The sequence below is a fragment of the Elephantulus edwardii genome, unplaced genomic scaffold, assembly GCF_000299155.1.
Source record: "Elephantulus edwardii isolate Elephantulus edwardi_28Jun2011 unplaced genomic scaffold, EleEdw1.0 scaffold00034, whole genome shotgun sequence".
NCBI classification, from domain to species: domain Eukaryota; kingdom Metazoa; phylum Chordata; class Mammalia; order Macroscelidea; family Macroscelididae; genus Elephantulus; species Elephantulus edwardii.
Genome location: NW_006399784.1, coordinates 14,621,931 through 14,634,995, shown reverse-complemented (window position 1 = coordinate 14,634,995; position 13,065 = coordinate 14,621,931). Strand labels below are relative to the sequence as shown.

General features: G+C 33.8%; 1 protein-coding gene across 1 annotated transcript in view; it reads right to left on the bottom strand.

Annotated features, from left to right (window-relative positions):
- The window catches only part of MAP9 (microtubule-associated protein 9), a 48,412-nt gene that overhangs the window by 27,680 nt on the left and 7,667 nt on the right, over positions 1 to 13,065 (bottom strand). The window contains exons 4-8 of the mRNA XM_006884492.1: positions 6,756 to 6,976; positions 5,832 to 5,925; positions 3,588 to 3,829; positions 1,284 to 1,354; positions 1,205 to 1,208 (exon numbers count right to left, since the gene is read on the bottom strand). Of these exons, the coding sequence (XP_006884554.1) occupies positions 1,205 to 1,208; positions 1,284 to 1,354; positions 3,588 to 3,829; positions 5,832 to 5,925; positions 6,756 to 6,976 (632 nt within the window). The remainder of the gene's footprint in view (positions 1 to 1,204; positions 1,209 to 1,283; positions 1,355 to 3,587; positions 3,830 to 5,831; positions 5,926 to 6,755; positions 6,977 to 13,065) is intronic.

The window sequence follows — 13,065 nt, the reverse complement described above, 5'->3', positions numbered from 1 at the left end:
AACAACAACAACAACAACAAAAGAAAACAAAGCCAACCAGTACATAGTTGTAAAGTAATTATTCTTTGAATACTTAGTAATTTGATCATCTTAAACCTATCATTGTAGGTTACTTAGAAATGTAATAATAATAATACCTTACACATAAGAGTGAGGTGGGGGATCTGGTGTGAGGGTCAAAGTATATGAACTTTGTAGGTAAACCAGTGTCAAGTTAAAAAAGAAAAAATGAATTGCAAGAAATAAAAAGAATGATACTTAATCACTCTTAAGTATTAATATTACTTATCACTTGGAAAAGTGATTAAGTATACTTAATTACTGAATTAATTAATACTATTACTTTCTAAGTAATACTTAATCACTCTTTCAATAATTTTGTTGCATTTTGTTACATGAACAACCTTAACTATAAAGTTAGAAAGAAGAATAAGAGAAATCTGCCCTACAACTATTTTTGTAAATAAAGTTTTATAACAAAATAGTTACATCTATTATTTTATATAGTTTATGATCGCCTTCCCACAATGTTGTTGTTGTTGCTGATTGCTGTTGAGTCGAGCACGACTCAGAGTGACCCTATGAACAAAAAGCCTGAAGTGTTTGTATGACTATCGTCATTTATCAAAGTTAAAGAGTTTCCAGAGGCATGTTGTTTAGGAAGTGGATGACAGTCCTGCTTCCAACAATAGCAGAGTTGAATAGTTACAATCAAGACTGTATAGCATAAAATCTTAAAATGCAAAGTCTGGCTCTAGGTAGAAAACATACATCAACCTGGCATTCAGAAGGTTTTTATTGGTATTTTTTGATTAGGCATATATTATCACCATTAAGTGCAGATAAAGCTGTAGATTATAATTTCAATAAAGAAACTTTGTCTATAGAGTCTAATGTGTTTCTGTACATTTTTCACATACACTATAAGAATAATGCTGAACTAAAAGCCTTGTTACTATATCAATTGGACCAAATAATATTGTAAAATATGAAGGAATCTCTAATCATTGACATTGAAAAAGAGAAATGGCTCTGTAGGAAATCAAAAGGTACTGCATAAATATTCCAAGGATTTAAACAAAGAACTACTTAAAGATTTAACTATTTTATTAGTCCCTTGTTTTATAAAAATGTTAGTTTTTATTATAAAAGATCCTACAAATCTCATGAGAGAAATGATGAGAAAATCTAACACAGAATTTACCTCACTTAAGTTAAAGCAATAACCAGCTTTTATAAGAAAAACTCTAAGTAAGAATGGGGGATACTGGTAGCTTGATTACCTGCCAGATGCACTGGATGCTCTGTTATTTGTTGTTTTTTTGTTCTTCATATTTCTATCTTCAACTGGTTTCTATTAAACAGAAAAAAACCTTGGATGGATTTTGATAATAGTTATCAGTTAGAGGGCATACTATTAGTAAACCAGTATTTTTTAAGTATGTAATAAAGCTTACTTGTGACAAGTAATAGGAAAAAAATATTAATAAAATCTCTGAAAAATGCTAAATTTAACAAAGGCTAAAAGAAAATAAACATATAGACAAATGTGACCCATGAAGGATAAACTATGCCTATGACAGACAGCATGGAGTGAGAGTGAGGATTGTTTAAAAGAATATGATCAGAGAAATATCCTTGAGGTGTTCACTTCTGAGCTGGGAGTGAAAGGATAAACAGAAAGTGGCTTATTGAAAGTTTATAGAAAGAAACAACTGAGAAGGGAGAAAGCAGGATACTTTTTTGAGAAAAAAAGAAAAAGATCAGTGGTACTCAAACAGTAAATATGGAGAGATGGGAGAAATATATGGTCTGAAAAGAATCAGTTGAGATCATAGCCAAGGGTAAGGAATTTAGACTCTGTTGATATGGTAACAAACCCAACAGAGAATGCATAGAGAAATTATTACATTTAAACTCAAAGAATAAAGCCAAAGCATGAGACATAAGCAAAGTTTTTGTTATTTGTTATAAATAGCTTACCTGGTCTAATTTATAATTTATCTGTATTAGCAATTTCTAAAGCACCATAAAGTACCGAAATAAAATTAATTTAAACATTTTAAAACTTTCCCTCGACATTTTCACCTTATATAAATAGACGGGTGTTGGTATTAGTGTGAAAACATAGATAACAAACACCATCACTCACTCACTCACTCACTCACTCACTCACTCACTCACTCACTCACTCACTGCTGTGGAGTGGGAGTTGACTTACAGCTAGCTTTACTGGGCTTCCAAGGCTGTACATTTACAGGAAGAGATTGCCCTTCTCCCTCAGAGCCACTGGTAGACTCAAACCATAACAGAAAAATGGCCTTTGGTTAGCAGCATATCTCCTTAGAGGCTAGGCCACCAGAGCTGCCTTTCTCCAAGATGGGCAGTAGTTTTTGGTGTGCTTTTCCCCCCTGAGGAAAGCAGCCAATGATGATACAAACTAAATGTGACTTAATAAATTTTCTCTATAAATTTGTATTTTATGATATAAAAGTCCTGTTCAATCACATGTTTTAAATTAGCACAGCTATCTTCCATTATAATAGTTATACTAATTGTATGTCTAAGAGATAAAAAACTAAAGTCAAATCAAAAGATTCAGAGCTAAAAGATAAAAATGCATACACCATATATTTTTTAACATACAGTATTCTGGAACAATGTAGTGTAGACTCAGGCAATCTTAAACCCAAATTTTGTTGCTACTGAGTCAGTTCTGACTTATGGTGCTATCATATCTTCAAACATTTTCTACATAATGCAAAAGAATTATAACTTGAGGAAATATTTGCAATGAATAGAATGGAATTAAATTTATCAGCAGGGCGCTCTGATGATGTAGTCAACAGGGAGTTGTGTTGCTACCCCAAGGCAGTGCCAGTTTCTAGTGTCCAAATCCCATGGTTTTGTAGGAGAAAGATGGGTAATCTCATCCTGTACCATTTATAGCCTCTGAAAACCCACTGAAGGGTAGCTTTAAATCAGTCCTGACTCGACAGCAATGAGAGAAAATGTTTCATTAAAAACTACTGTTGTTGATTACCTTTGAGTTGAACATGACTCATAGTGACTCTATGAACAAAAGAAGCCTTTCTACATTTATCAAAGTTCATGGAGTTTCCAGAGGCATGTTGTTTAGAAAGTGTATTAGAGGTATATAATCCTAATACTTTTAAAGATTTTAGGAATAAATACTTCTAAGTATACAGGAATCCAGAGGTCTCCACATTATAAAAATATAAGTATCTGGAACAACTACTAATGCTTCTAATTAATGTTACTATTTTAGATACCATTTTACAATATTCTAAAAACTTTTGAAAATGTTTAAGATTTATCAAAGTTCATATGATCAGCTAATTATTATTATCTTATAATAATAATGCTTTAAAAACCAAGTTTTTTAATGAAACATTATGTTCCATTTTATTCACGTCAAACCTTTCCTACAATTAAAATTCTATTGAGTAATGTAAAAAATACTTTGTAACGTAATACCACAGATAATTCAGACACATATAAAGTTTCTTCTACCTTTTTAAGCTGAAGTTTTAAGTTATACAATAGGATGTATAACATGTAAATACCTTTGCAGATTCAGTTGCATTGGTGGTTATCAAGACACTCTGAGATTTAATTAGTAGGGAAGTTAAGTCATCATGCACAGTCAGTTCAGCATTTTGCCCTTCTCCTTCAAGGGCATCAGTAGTCTCTTGATTTTGTGTGGGTTTCTCAATTGCAGTAAGAATAAAGTCTGTCAAAAATGAATCCTCTTCATTTTCTTTTGATTTTAAGGTGTTATGGTTTTCTGTGACTTCTTCATTCTGATCTATTTTGCAACAGAATAACATTAAAAATCCTTTCTGAATTAATTAAGCAACAAATTCTTTTATTTTCCTTTATATGAAAACTTGCTATAATCCATTTTATTTTGTACAATAAAACATAAAGGAAACCTATCACATTAAAAGTGAATTTTTTTCAAAAGAATGGTAGTTAATCTATTGAAATATTTTAAACTTAGTGAAAAGTAGTTGTTTACTAAACAGAAAGTAATACTGTAAACAAAGATGTAAACAAACCAAGTATGAAGATAGTAAAATCTGTTCTATTTAAAGCTTTGCTTTTTAGTTGAAACAATAGGTAGTTTAACAAGTTTAACCACTTTAGTTACTAGCAATGTCGTTACAGAATTGTACAGATATGAACAATTAAGGATTATGCCATTTTTAGAAGGGTGCACTCTACAGAGAATGAAGCCTTCAGTAACTTTCTCATATATGATGGAGAGATGCCTCCTGCAGATAAAAAGGAGCACCAACACCCATACTGTTTATCCTCCCAGTAAGCCTTTGCTCATGTCTGGCATAAAAGATTCAGTTTTACATTCACATAATTACTTCTCTTATTCCATCACACTTTGTAATACTCAACAGAAGTAAAACAGAGTATTCTGTAGAGAATATCAAGGTTTAGTTTCACTACAATCCATTTCTTGATCAAGCTTGTATCTTCACTGGCAAAGATCTTAATTTTCCTGCTTTTATTACACAGCCATTTTGTTTGAACTCTCTGAGGTAAGCTAATTTCAAAAGAGTTTTTTTAGTTATAATTCTGTAGTCACATCTTAAAGAATACTCATTAATCAAAAGACTACTATTATTGTTATTATAATTATTAATTAAAATACTATTATTATTATTATTATTGTTTTTCGTATTTTTAATAATTTATAGTGGAAAAAAAGGAAGATTTTGGAATCAAAGATATAATTGCGGCTCCAGCACTGACCATGGGTTTGTTTCTCAGTATTGCTAAACTTCAGTTTTTCACAACTAAACAATTATAAAAACTATACTACACAGCATAATGAACGTTAGTTATACACACTGGCTTTAGAAACAGCTTTTTACTTTTATTCTTTTACTTCTCAAGAAGTTACAAGGCGTATTTCTAAAGAAAGGAACAACGATGTTAAATCTCATCCTTTGTACTAATTTCATGCTTATTATACTTTTCTAAGTACTTTTCTACTCACGTCTAACTATTCTGAGCCACTAGGCCACGTGAGCTACCTAGTTTACACATATTAACGGGTTTAATCTTATAATATCCTGCAAGTTAGGTTATTATTAATATCCTTATTTTAAATGTTTCTACATAGTTTTGATGAAGTTCATTATTTTGCTTATGTAAAATACATTAGTGTTAGATTCAAACTCAGCTTGGTCTCATTTTAAAAGTCCACCTGATCACTATGTTGTACTACAGAATATTACTTTAACCCATATATAATAATAATAACCCAAAGCCTAAATGGCACAATGGTTAAACCACTTGGCTGCTAACTAATGTTCAAATTCATCAGCTACTGACTGAATAAACTAAAGATATGGCAGTTTGCTGTTAAGATTTACAGCCTTGGAAACTTCTACTCTTGAAAAATTCTACTCTGTCCTGTAAGATTTCTTAGGAATTGGAATCAACCCGATGGCAATGAGTTTTGGCTAATAGTAATTCACATTTCGTAATGAGTATTTGTGTCAGTTTAATGGCTAAAATGCACTGTTATCCCCTAATTTTCAGGACAGCTTTATAAGGTAACAGCAGAGGTAGCTGCTGCTGTTGCTGTTATTATGAACTCAGGGAATTGAGGCTCTGAGAGATGAGACTGTGTCTAAAATCACATTAGCAAATTGCTGTCAGGATCGAAACTCGGGCAAACCCAATTTTCTCCTACAATTCTGCAGAATATTATTTCTTTTATGAAGAGGATTTTAAGCAACAGATATTTCACAAATTAAATATGATATGGTAACTAGACATAATACCTGTACTGGTTGTTTTTTCTCCAGATCCTGGTGAAAAAGAATCACCAAAACTTTCTTTAAAGTCTGATGATGATGGACTTGTTGGTGATGGGCCCTGTTTAAAATAAAATGTGAAGTTAATTCTCATATTTGTTTTGGCAAGAACATTTTTGAGACTTCATAACGCTGATATTTACATAATTAAGATTTTTCTTCCTGAAACATCAAAATTATTAAGTGAATAGAGGCTTTCCTTTATAGCCCTGATGTCTGAATTAGGAAGTATTACTAGAAGAGCTAATAAATTTCCTTGTTTAACTTCTACCTCTGTATTTATCTTTGGGAATTTTAAAAACTCTCACTGCTGAACCTGGAAAAACGATGTTAGTTATAGAAAAGGTTTAGGCTTTGGTTCATAGGATCATTATGAGTTGTGTTCAACTCAATGGCAATCAACAACAACAACGAGGCAAAAATTTGACGTCTTTTTCATTAGCATGCTTCTTTTAAAGTATCTAGAAGATAAAAGGTAAAAACATTTATTTCAAATAAATATTACTAGTCACTCAATTGAAATGAAAACAATTTACGAAGTCAAGAAGACAATTACTTCTAATCTAAGATAGGAACAATAAACGAATTTCATCTTTACTTTTTTCAGAAAATTATGTGCATTTGATGTATGTATGTATCATTTAAAGTTAACCATTTAAATTATCCATTTATATCAATTTTATGAAGTATAACTGTTTCCCAATTCTGAGAACAATTTTAAAAAAATTCAAATTAAAACAATTAACAATTAAAAACCATTGAGTCAGTCAGACAAATATGGATCAAACTATCACCTTTTACAGGTAGAACTAAATTTGAGAATTTGAATCAGTAGCCTATTTAGATTCTTAAGTTTTGTACAATCACACATGCTCACACACCCTTTCTTACCTCAGGATCAAGTCCTTCAGGGACTATTTTCTCAGAATCTAATAATGTGCCATTTAAGCTTGGGATGGAACAAGGTGTATGTTGTGAGTCTAATTCTTCACTGAGAATAATTTCTTTCTCTTCTCCTTGTTCTTTCTCTTCTCTGGGGCTATTCTTTTTCAACATACTCCTTGGCCGAGGTAAAGGTTTAAAGTGGGCATCTGCATCAAGGTTGTTGGCTTCTGTTAAGAAACAAAACACTTTAATGTGTGCATACAGAAAAATGAACATTAAAAAATGATTAAGATTTCTATTATGGCCAGGGTTCTATAACGTTTCTTTCCCTGTGTCCATTCATCTTAGTTATATGCCGGATGAAACTCATAGCCCTTACCTGCCTAGAAGGAAGGGACAAATGAGTAAAGGCAGTTCACAACTAAAAAATAGTTGTTGGTGTGGAAGTAATTAGCATACTCTAGTCTTATGAGCATTCTTAATTTCATAACTTTATAAATTTAATTGTTGTTGTGTGCTACCAAGTCAGAACTGACCATAGCTGACCCTGCACAGGGTTTTCAAAGGCATTAATTACACGTGAAGAGACTGTCCATCCTTTCACACTACTCTCTAAAGTGAAGGAGTCTGTTCATCAAACTGAGTACCATATATATATATATATATAAACACACACACACACAAAGTCTATTTGCATTACTGATACTACTGGAGTTTATACTCAAGATAATAAAACTGATTCTCCCATAGGACTCAAAAGATTAGTAAGAGAGACAATTTTAAACAAATAAAATTATTATAAGACAAAGGCACATGAAACATAAAGATAATGATAGCAGCTCTTATGGCACCAAATATGACCTAGAAAAATGCAGAACTAGGTGATTTGTGAGTTAGCATTCTTTTTTCCCCTTTTGAGTTAGCTTTCTCAGAATCCATAAAACTTCTCTTAAAATTTCACAGCTACAGTTTCCATTACTCAGATTCAAGGGAAAAAAAATTAATACTGATAATCTTCCCCAGCCAAAAATGTGAGATGAAAGTATTTTCCTACTCTTTTATGCCATTGAATGCATTAACATTTCAAACCTGAACTAGTTAACATCTCACTCCTAAGTACCTTTAACTGGATTTTGAACACTGCTAGCAAAGATGAGTTCTCAACTATATTAAACTGGTATTACCAAAAATATTTATAAATTTAAATATGTCATAAATTCTGATTCTGAAAAAACATATTCAAATATTAAAAATAGCACCACACTTCACAAGCCATCCTAGATGCCTTTCTTTCATGTATGCTATACCCAATACCCATGTGCCTTTGAACATATGTCTCCACGTTGTTCCCCAGCTACCTCTGCAGTTGAGCTTAGTGTGCAAACCTATTTTGTCACCTGTGCTTGTAAAACACTGAGCTAACAACTATTTTGCAAACAAGTCTCAAATGTCTGCTCTGTTTCTCTGACAAATATACCTTTTAAACATCTCACACATGAGTGGCATATCAAATTTTAACTGTGGCTGTGCTGCTAACCCAAAGGCATATGGTTCAATTTCACAAGCAGATCCCAGAAAAAAAGGTGGGCAATAGTCTCCCGTTGAGATTTACTGCCTCCGTTTCAACTCAAAAGACCATAACACAATAAGATGTACACAAGAAAACTAAAATGAAAATGATCCCTGTCCAATCAGTTCCAATTTGTATTGGCCCCACCAGTGACAGTAAAATCACTCCATAGAGTTTTCTTGATTCTAATCTTTCCAGAAGTGTACTGCCAAGTTTTTTTTCCACAGTGCCACTAAGCAGGAACAGATCATTAATTTTTATGCTGGTGGTGTGTGATGTTGAGTTGATTGTGACATCATGACATAACAACCCTACATGACAGAGTAAAATTTTCTTAAAGGGTTTCCTAGGTTGTATTCTTTATAGGAAGATTGCCACGTCTTTTCTCATGTGGAGTGACTGGGAAGTTTCAATTACTGACCTGTCAGTTAGAAGTGGAACTTAGCCAAGGTGCCACCAGTTTCATAACCTAGCACTGATCATTTTAACTTCGACATAACTTGATGTTCTTTACAGGAAAATGAAGAGTTCCTAAAGGAACCCTGGTGGCATCGTGCATACTGCTGATGGAAGGTCAGTGGTTTAAATGTACTTACCGCTCCATGAGAGAAAGATGGGCAATATCTTCTAAAGATTTACAGTTTCAGAAACCCAAAGGAGGGTTATTGAGAGTCACAATCAATTTGACAACAGTGGGGTTTTTAAGGTAACTGTATGAACTAACTAAGATAGTCATTATAAACTACCTACTGGATGTAAAATAAGTGGTTGGTGAAAATGAACACTTGTCCTTATTTTTGTTTTTAATTTTTTTCCCCCTGGCTTTTATAGGGATGGTACAGAATAGGACAATGTTTGGTCTGCTGTTCAAAGCGTCACTGTGAGTTGACGCTGACTGGATGGCATATAACAACAAGCTTTTAGTGGAGTAGTTCTCCCCCTGCTCTCTACTGCTATCAAGTTTGTACTAACTCATATCATAAATGACTTTCCGTTGATATTCCAGTGCAATAAACTGCATGAGACGAGTTGCCTGTCTTTCTCCTTCAGAGCTGCTCATGGACTTGAACTGCCAGGAGAGGTGCAGCCTTTAGATTAACAGCATAATTCCCTATGGACTAGGCCACCAGAGCTCCCTTTTCCTCTACTATATGCAGTTCAAACTCACCATCATCTCTGAGGCAGAAAGATGGACAATCTCCTCCTATGCAATTTACTACCTCTGAAAACTTGCCAGAGGGTCAGCTATCAGTTTCCACTTGAGAGTACACAAAACAACAACATGTGATTAATAAGTATCTCCTCCCTATTCAGCAAATTGGTAGGCTCATGGGAGGTACACCTCCCAGATAATCACAGAATTTGTCATATCCCTGTTCACCACAGATGACTGACAGGTAATTAAGGGAAGAGATCAGTACATTCTACAGGTATTAAAGAGTAACATAAAAAAGCTATATGGATATAATAAAAAGATTCTGGCAAACTTCTGTCTTGCCAAGTAAAAGACTGTCTGAGAAAAATGGGGCCAATCAATAAACAGGGCCAAAAAGAGGGATGAGTGAATGAAGAAGAGAGAATATAAGGGTCAGGGAATCAGAGAAATAGGGTCAAGAGGAGAAAATACAACCCAGATGACCTCCACAAAGAATTGATTCCCCAATGCTCCTCACACTTAAAGCAAGAGCTTATCATATTTTTGTTCTATAAGGTGATAAATTCTCATTTCCATTTAATGCTTGTTTGAACTGGATCATTCACAACTTGTAGGCCTGACTTTGGACTATCTATCATTGTTATAACTACTCTGCCATTCCCTCTAGAAGCCGTCCCTGTTTCCCTCAGGTAAATATCACTCACACAATCATTCACCACACCCAAGTTGGAACTGACTCATAGCTGACTTTCCGGCAGATTCCCATGGGATAAAATTGACCATCTTTCTCCCACTGAGCAATTGGTGAATTTGAGTCACCAGAGAGGCGAGCCACATGGGGTTAGCAACACAACTCCCTAAGGACTAGGCCAGATAAATACAGTTGTTCACTTTCCTGTGTACTTCCTATACCTTGTAAATAACTTCCACTAAATTACAGTTTTTAAAACTGGGTCTATGTCTTTTTAATTTTTTAGTCTTAATTCACAGTAATATAGTCATAACAATGTACAAATAAATAACCTACTTATAAAGAAAGGCATATGGTTTGAATCCACCAGCTGCTCCATGGGAGAAAGAGAGCAATCTACTATGTGATTTACTGCCTCTGAAAACTCATTGAAGAATCAGCTTCCAACTAGATGGTACAATAGTAACAAGAACAATTTATAAACAAATGTTAGATATTAATAAAGGCATTTCAATAGTACATAATACATGCCAAGAATTATCTAAACACTTTAAATATATAAAAACAGTTGCTTTCCATCTCTATATTGTTGCTGTTGTTAAGTGACGGTGAGCTGTCTATGACTCATAGCAATCTTATAATAGCTCTGAACCCTGCACTCTCCTGAGACAAAGTCATTGTCTCTGACACACTTGCACCCGTAACCAGAGTCACTGTGTCAATCCATCTCATATGGAGGGTCAAGCATAACTCTTATTTTACCAATGACTAGGATTTGAACTCAAAGCCACAAATGCTGGTAAGTGATGAATCTTGGATAAAAACAGATGCATCCTAACTTGAAACTCCATGCTTTAAATAATTTAAAAAGTGAAAGAAAATCAATCATCTCTGGAAAACAAAACAAAAATTGCTTTCTGGAATCATTATCCATTTGACAATGGCTCTCGGAAGTAGAGATCTGGCTATTTTATAATTTATAAGTGGTAAACAAGAACAAAGAAAATTTGCAGGTTCTAACATTTTTATAAAGTATTAATTATCGTACAACAATATCTCACACCATAATAAAAAGTTGCAAATTCTGAGTTTTTTAAAAAAAATTTGAGAGTGATAATTATAAAGTCACTAAATTTCTTCTTCCATAAACAAATTCTGATAGTCACTTATTAATTCAGATACTCAATGAATCCTACATGGCAGACATTATAAAGAGCTCAAACTTCAATTCTTTATTCTCCAAACTGAAAAGCCTGAATATATGACTTAATGTATTTTATATCAAAATTCCACTTCGGAAATACTATTAAGTTCATAAATAGAAAAAAAAAACCCCTCATATATCTTTAAGGAATTTGTTTTATTATCAAACATATTAGTTCTTTAGATCATTACTTTATATTACATATAACAATTGCGAACCCAGCGATATTAAATTAGTTCTTACTCTCAGTGATTCTCCAATGTGTTTATGAGAAGTAATTTTTTTCTGGGAGAAGGATGAGAATGCCCACATTTCTGGCTAATTCAAACTACAACAATCATATTTCACGTTACATATAGCAGATGGCTTAACACCAACAATTGTTTAAAAATATTGAATTGTACATTTATCCAAAAGATGTAGAATGCTGGTGCCATCTGGTGGATAGAACATAGTATGTTCTCATTTTAACTCACAAGTTTTTATTTTTTAATTCACTCAAAACTCATTGTTTTCAAGTCAGAATCTACTCATAGCTGATCCTCCACTGTAGACTGCAAGGAAGGAGATTGCCCATCTTTCCTTGTGAAGTCACTGGTAGATATAAACTATCACAGAGGCTAAGCCTCTCAGTTAGTAATCTGACACTTCACCAAGTCACTATTTTGTTTGAGAGAGGAGCCCTGGGAAAGAAGAAATTCTGTAGGTTTAAACTCCTAGAAAGAGAGAAAAAAAGTCCCTGCATGGCCTGCTTATATCTGAAAAGCCAAGAAGGCTGGAATTCTGTTAAAATGTTTCTTCTTCTGCTGGTCAAGAAAAGCTGTGACCTGGTAGGAGTATATTTCATTATCTAGAAAGCAAAGACATGTACAAACTGAGACTCCAACCCTGCTGAAATGGTAAATCTAAGGTTGACACTTTAAAACCACCAATGAGGGAGTAGTAGAACTGCTTCCTTGTGTGTTTCCTATAAAAAGCCACAAACAAAGCAATTTGGGAAGCCCAGCCATTTTGGACATGAGTCCCCTGCTCTCTGTGACCATAGTAAAGTTCTTCGTTTTACTAATGAGGAATTGGTAGTAATTTACTCTCAAAGTGTTTCTGCTGGGTCTCGTCTTCCTGCAACATGTTATCTACTGTAAAATATTAATGTGTGTCACCAGTCTTACGCTTATTTTTAGCTATACATACTTAGATTCTTAAACTAATGAAAACATTCTTAGACTCAGGGTAAATCAGGGAAAAAAAAAACCAAAAAAAATAGGCTTCTCTAAACTAAAAAACCTCCAGAAAACTCTGCCTGCCTACACCATCATTTTTGAAGAGTCACCACACAGCTACCTTATTAAAAGCTCCCAGAAGTTCTATGACAAATCAGGTTTTGGGGGTATTGTTTTGTTTTTTGTTTTTCCTCCAACAGCCTTGAGTTCCCTCTGTAATACCATGAACAATCTATGAATTACATTTTTGGCAATACTACATTATTGAATTCAACTACTGGATTTACCTAAGTTAAATTTTGTTTCCTTTCTCTTCCTTCTTTGACTCCATTTGCTATACTAGATAGGGTTGTTGTTGTTATGTGCCGTCGAGTCATCTGTGACTCATAGCGACCCTATGCACAACAGCCCTAAACCCTGCTCTATCCTGCGCCAACCGCACTGCCTCTGACACACCCATCCCGATTACCCCAGT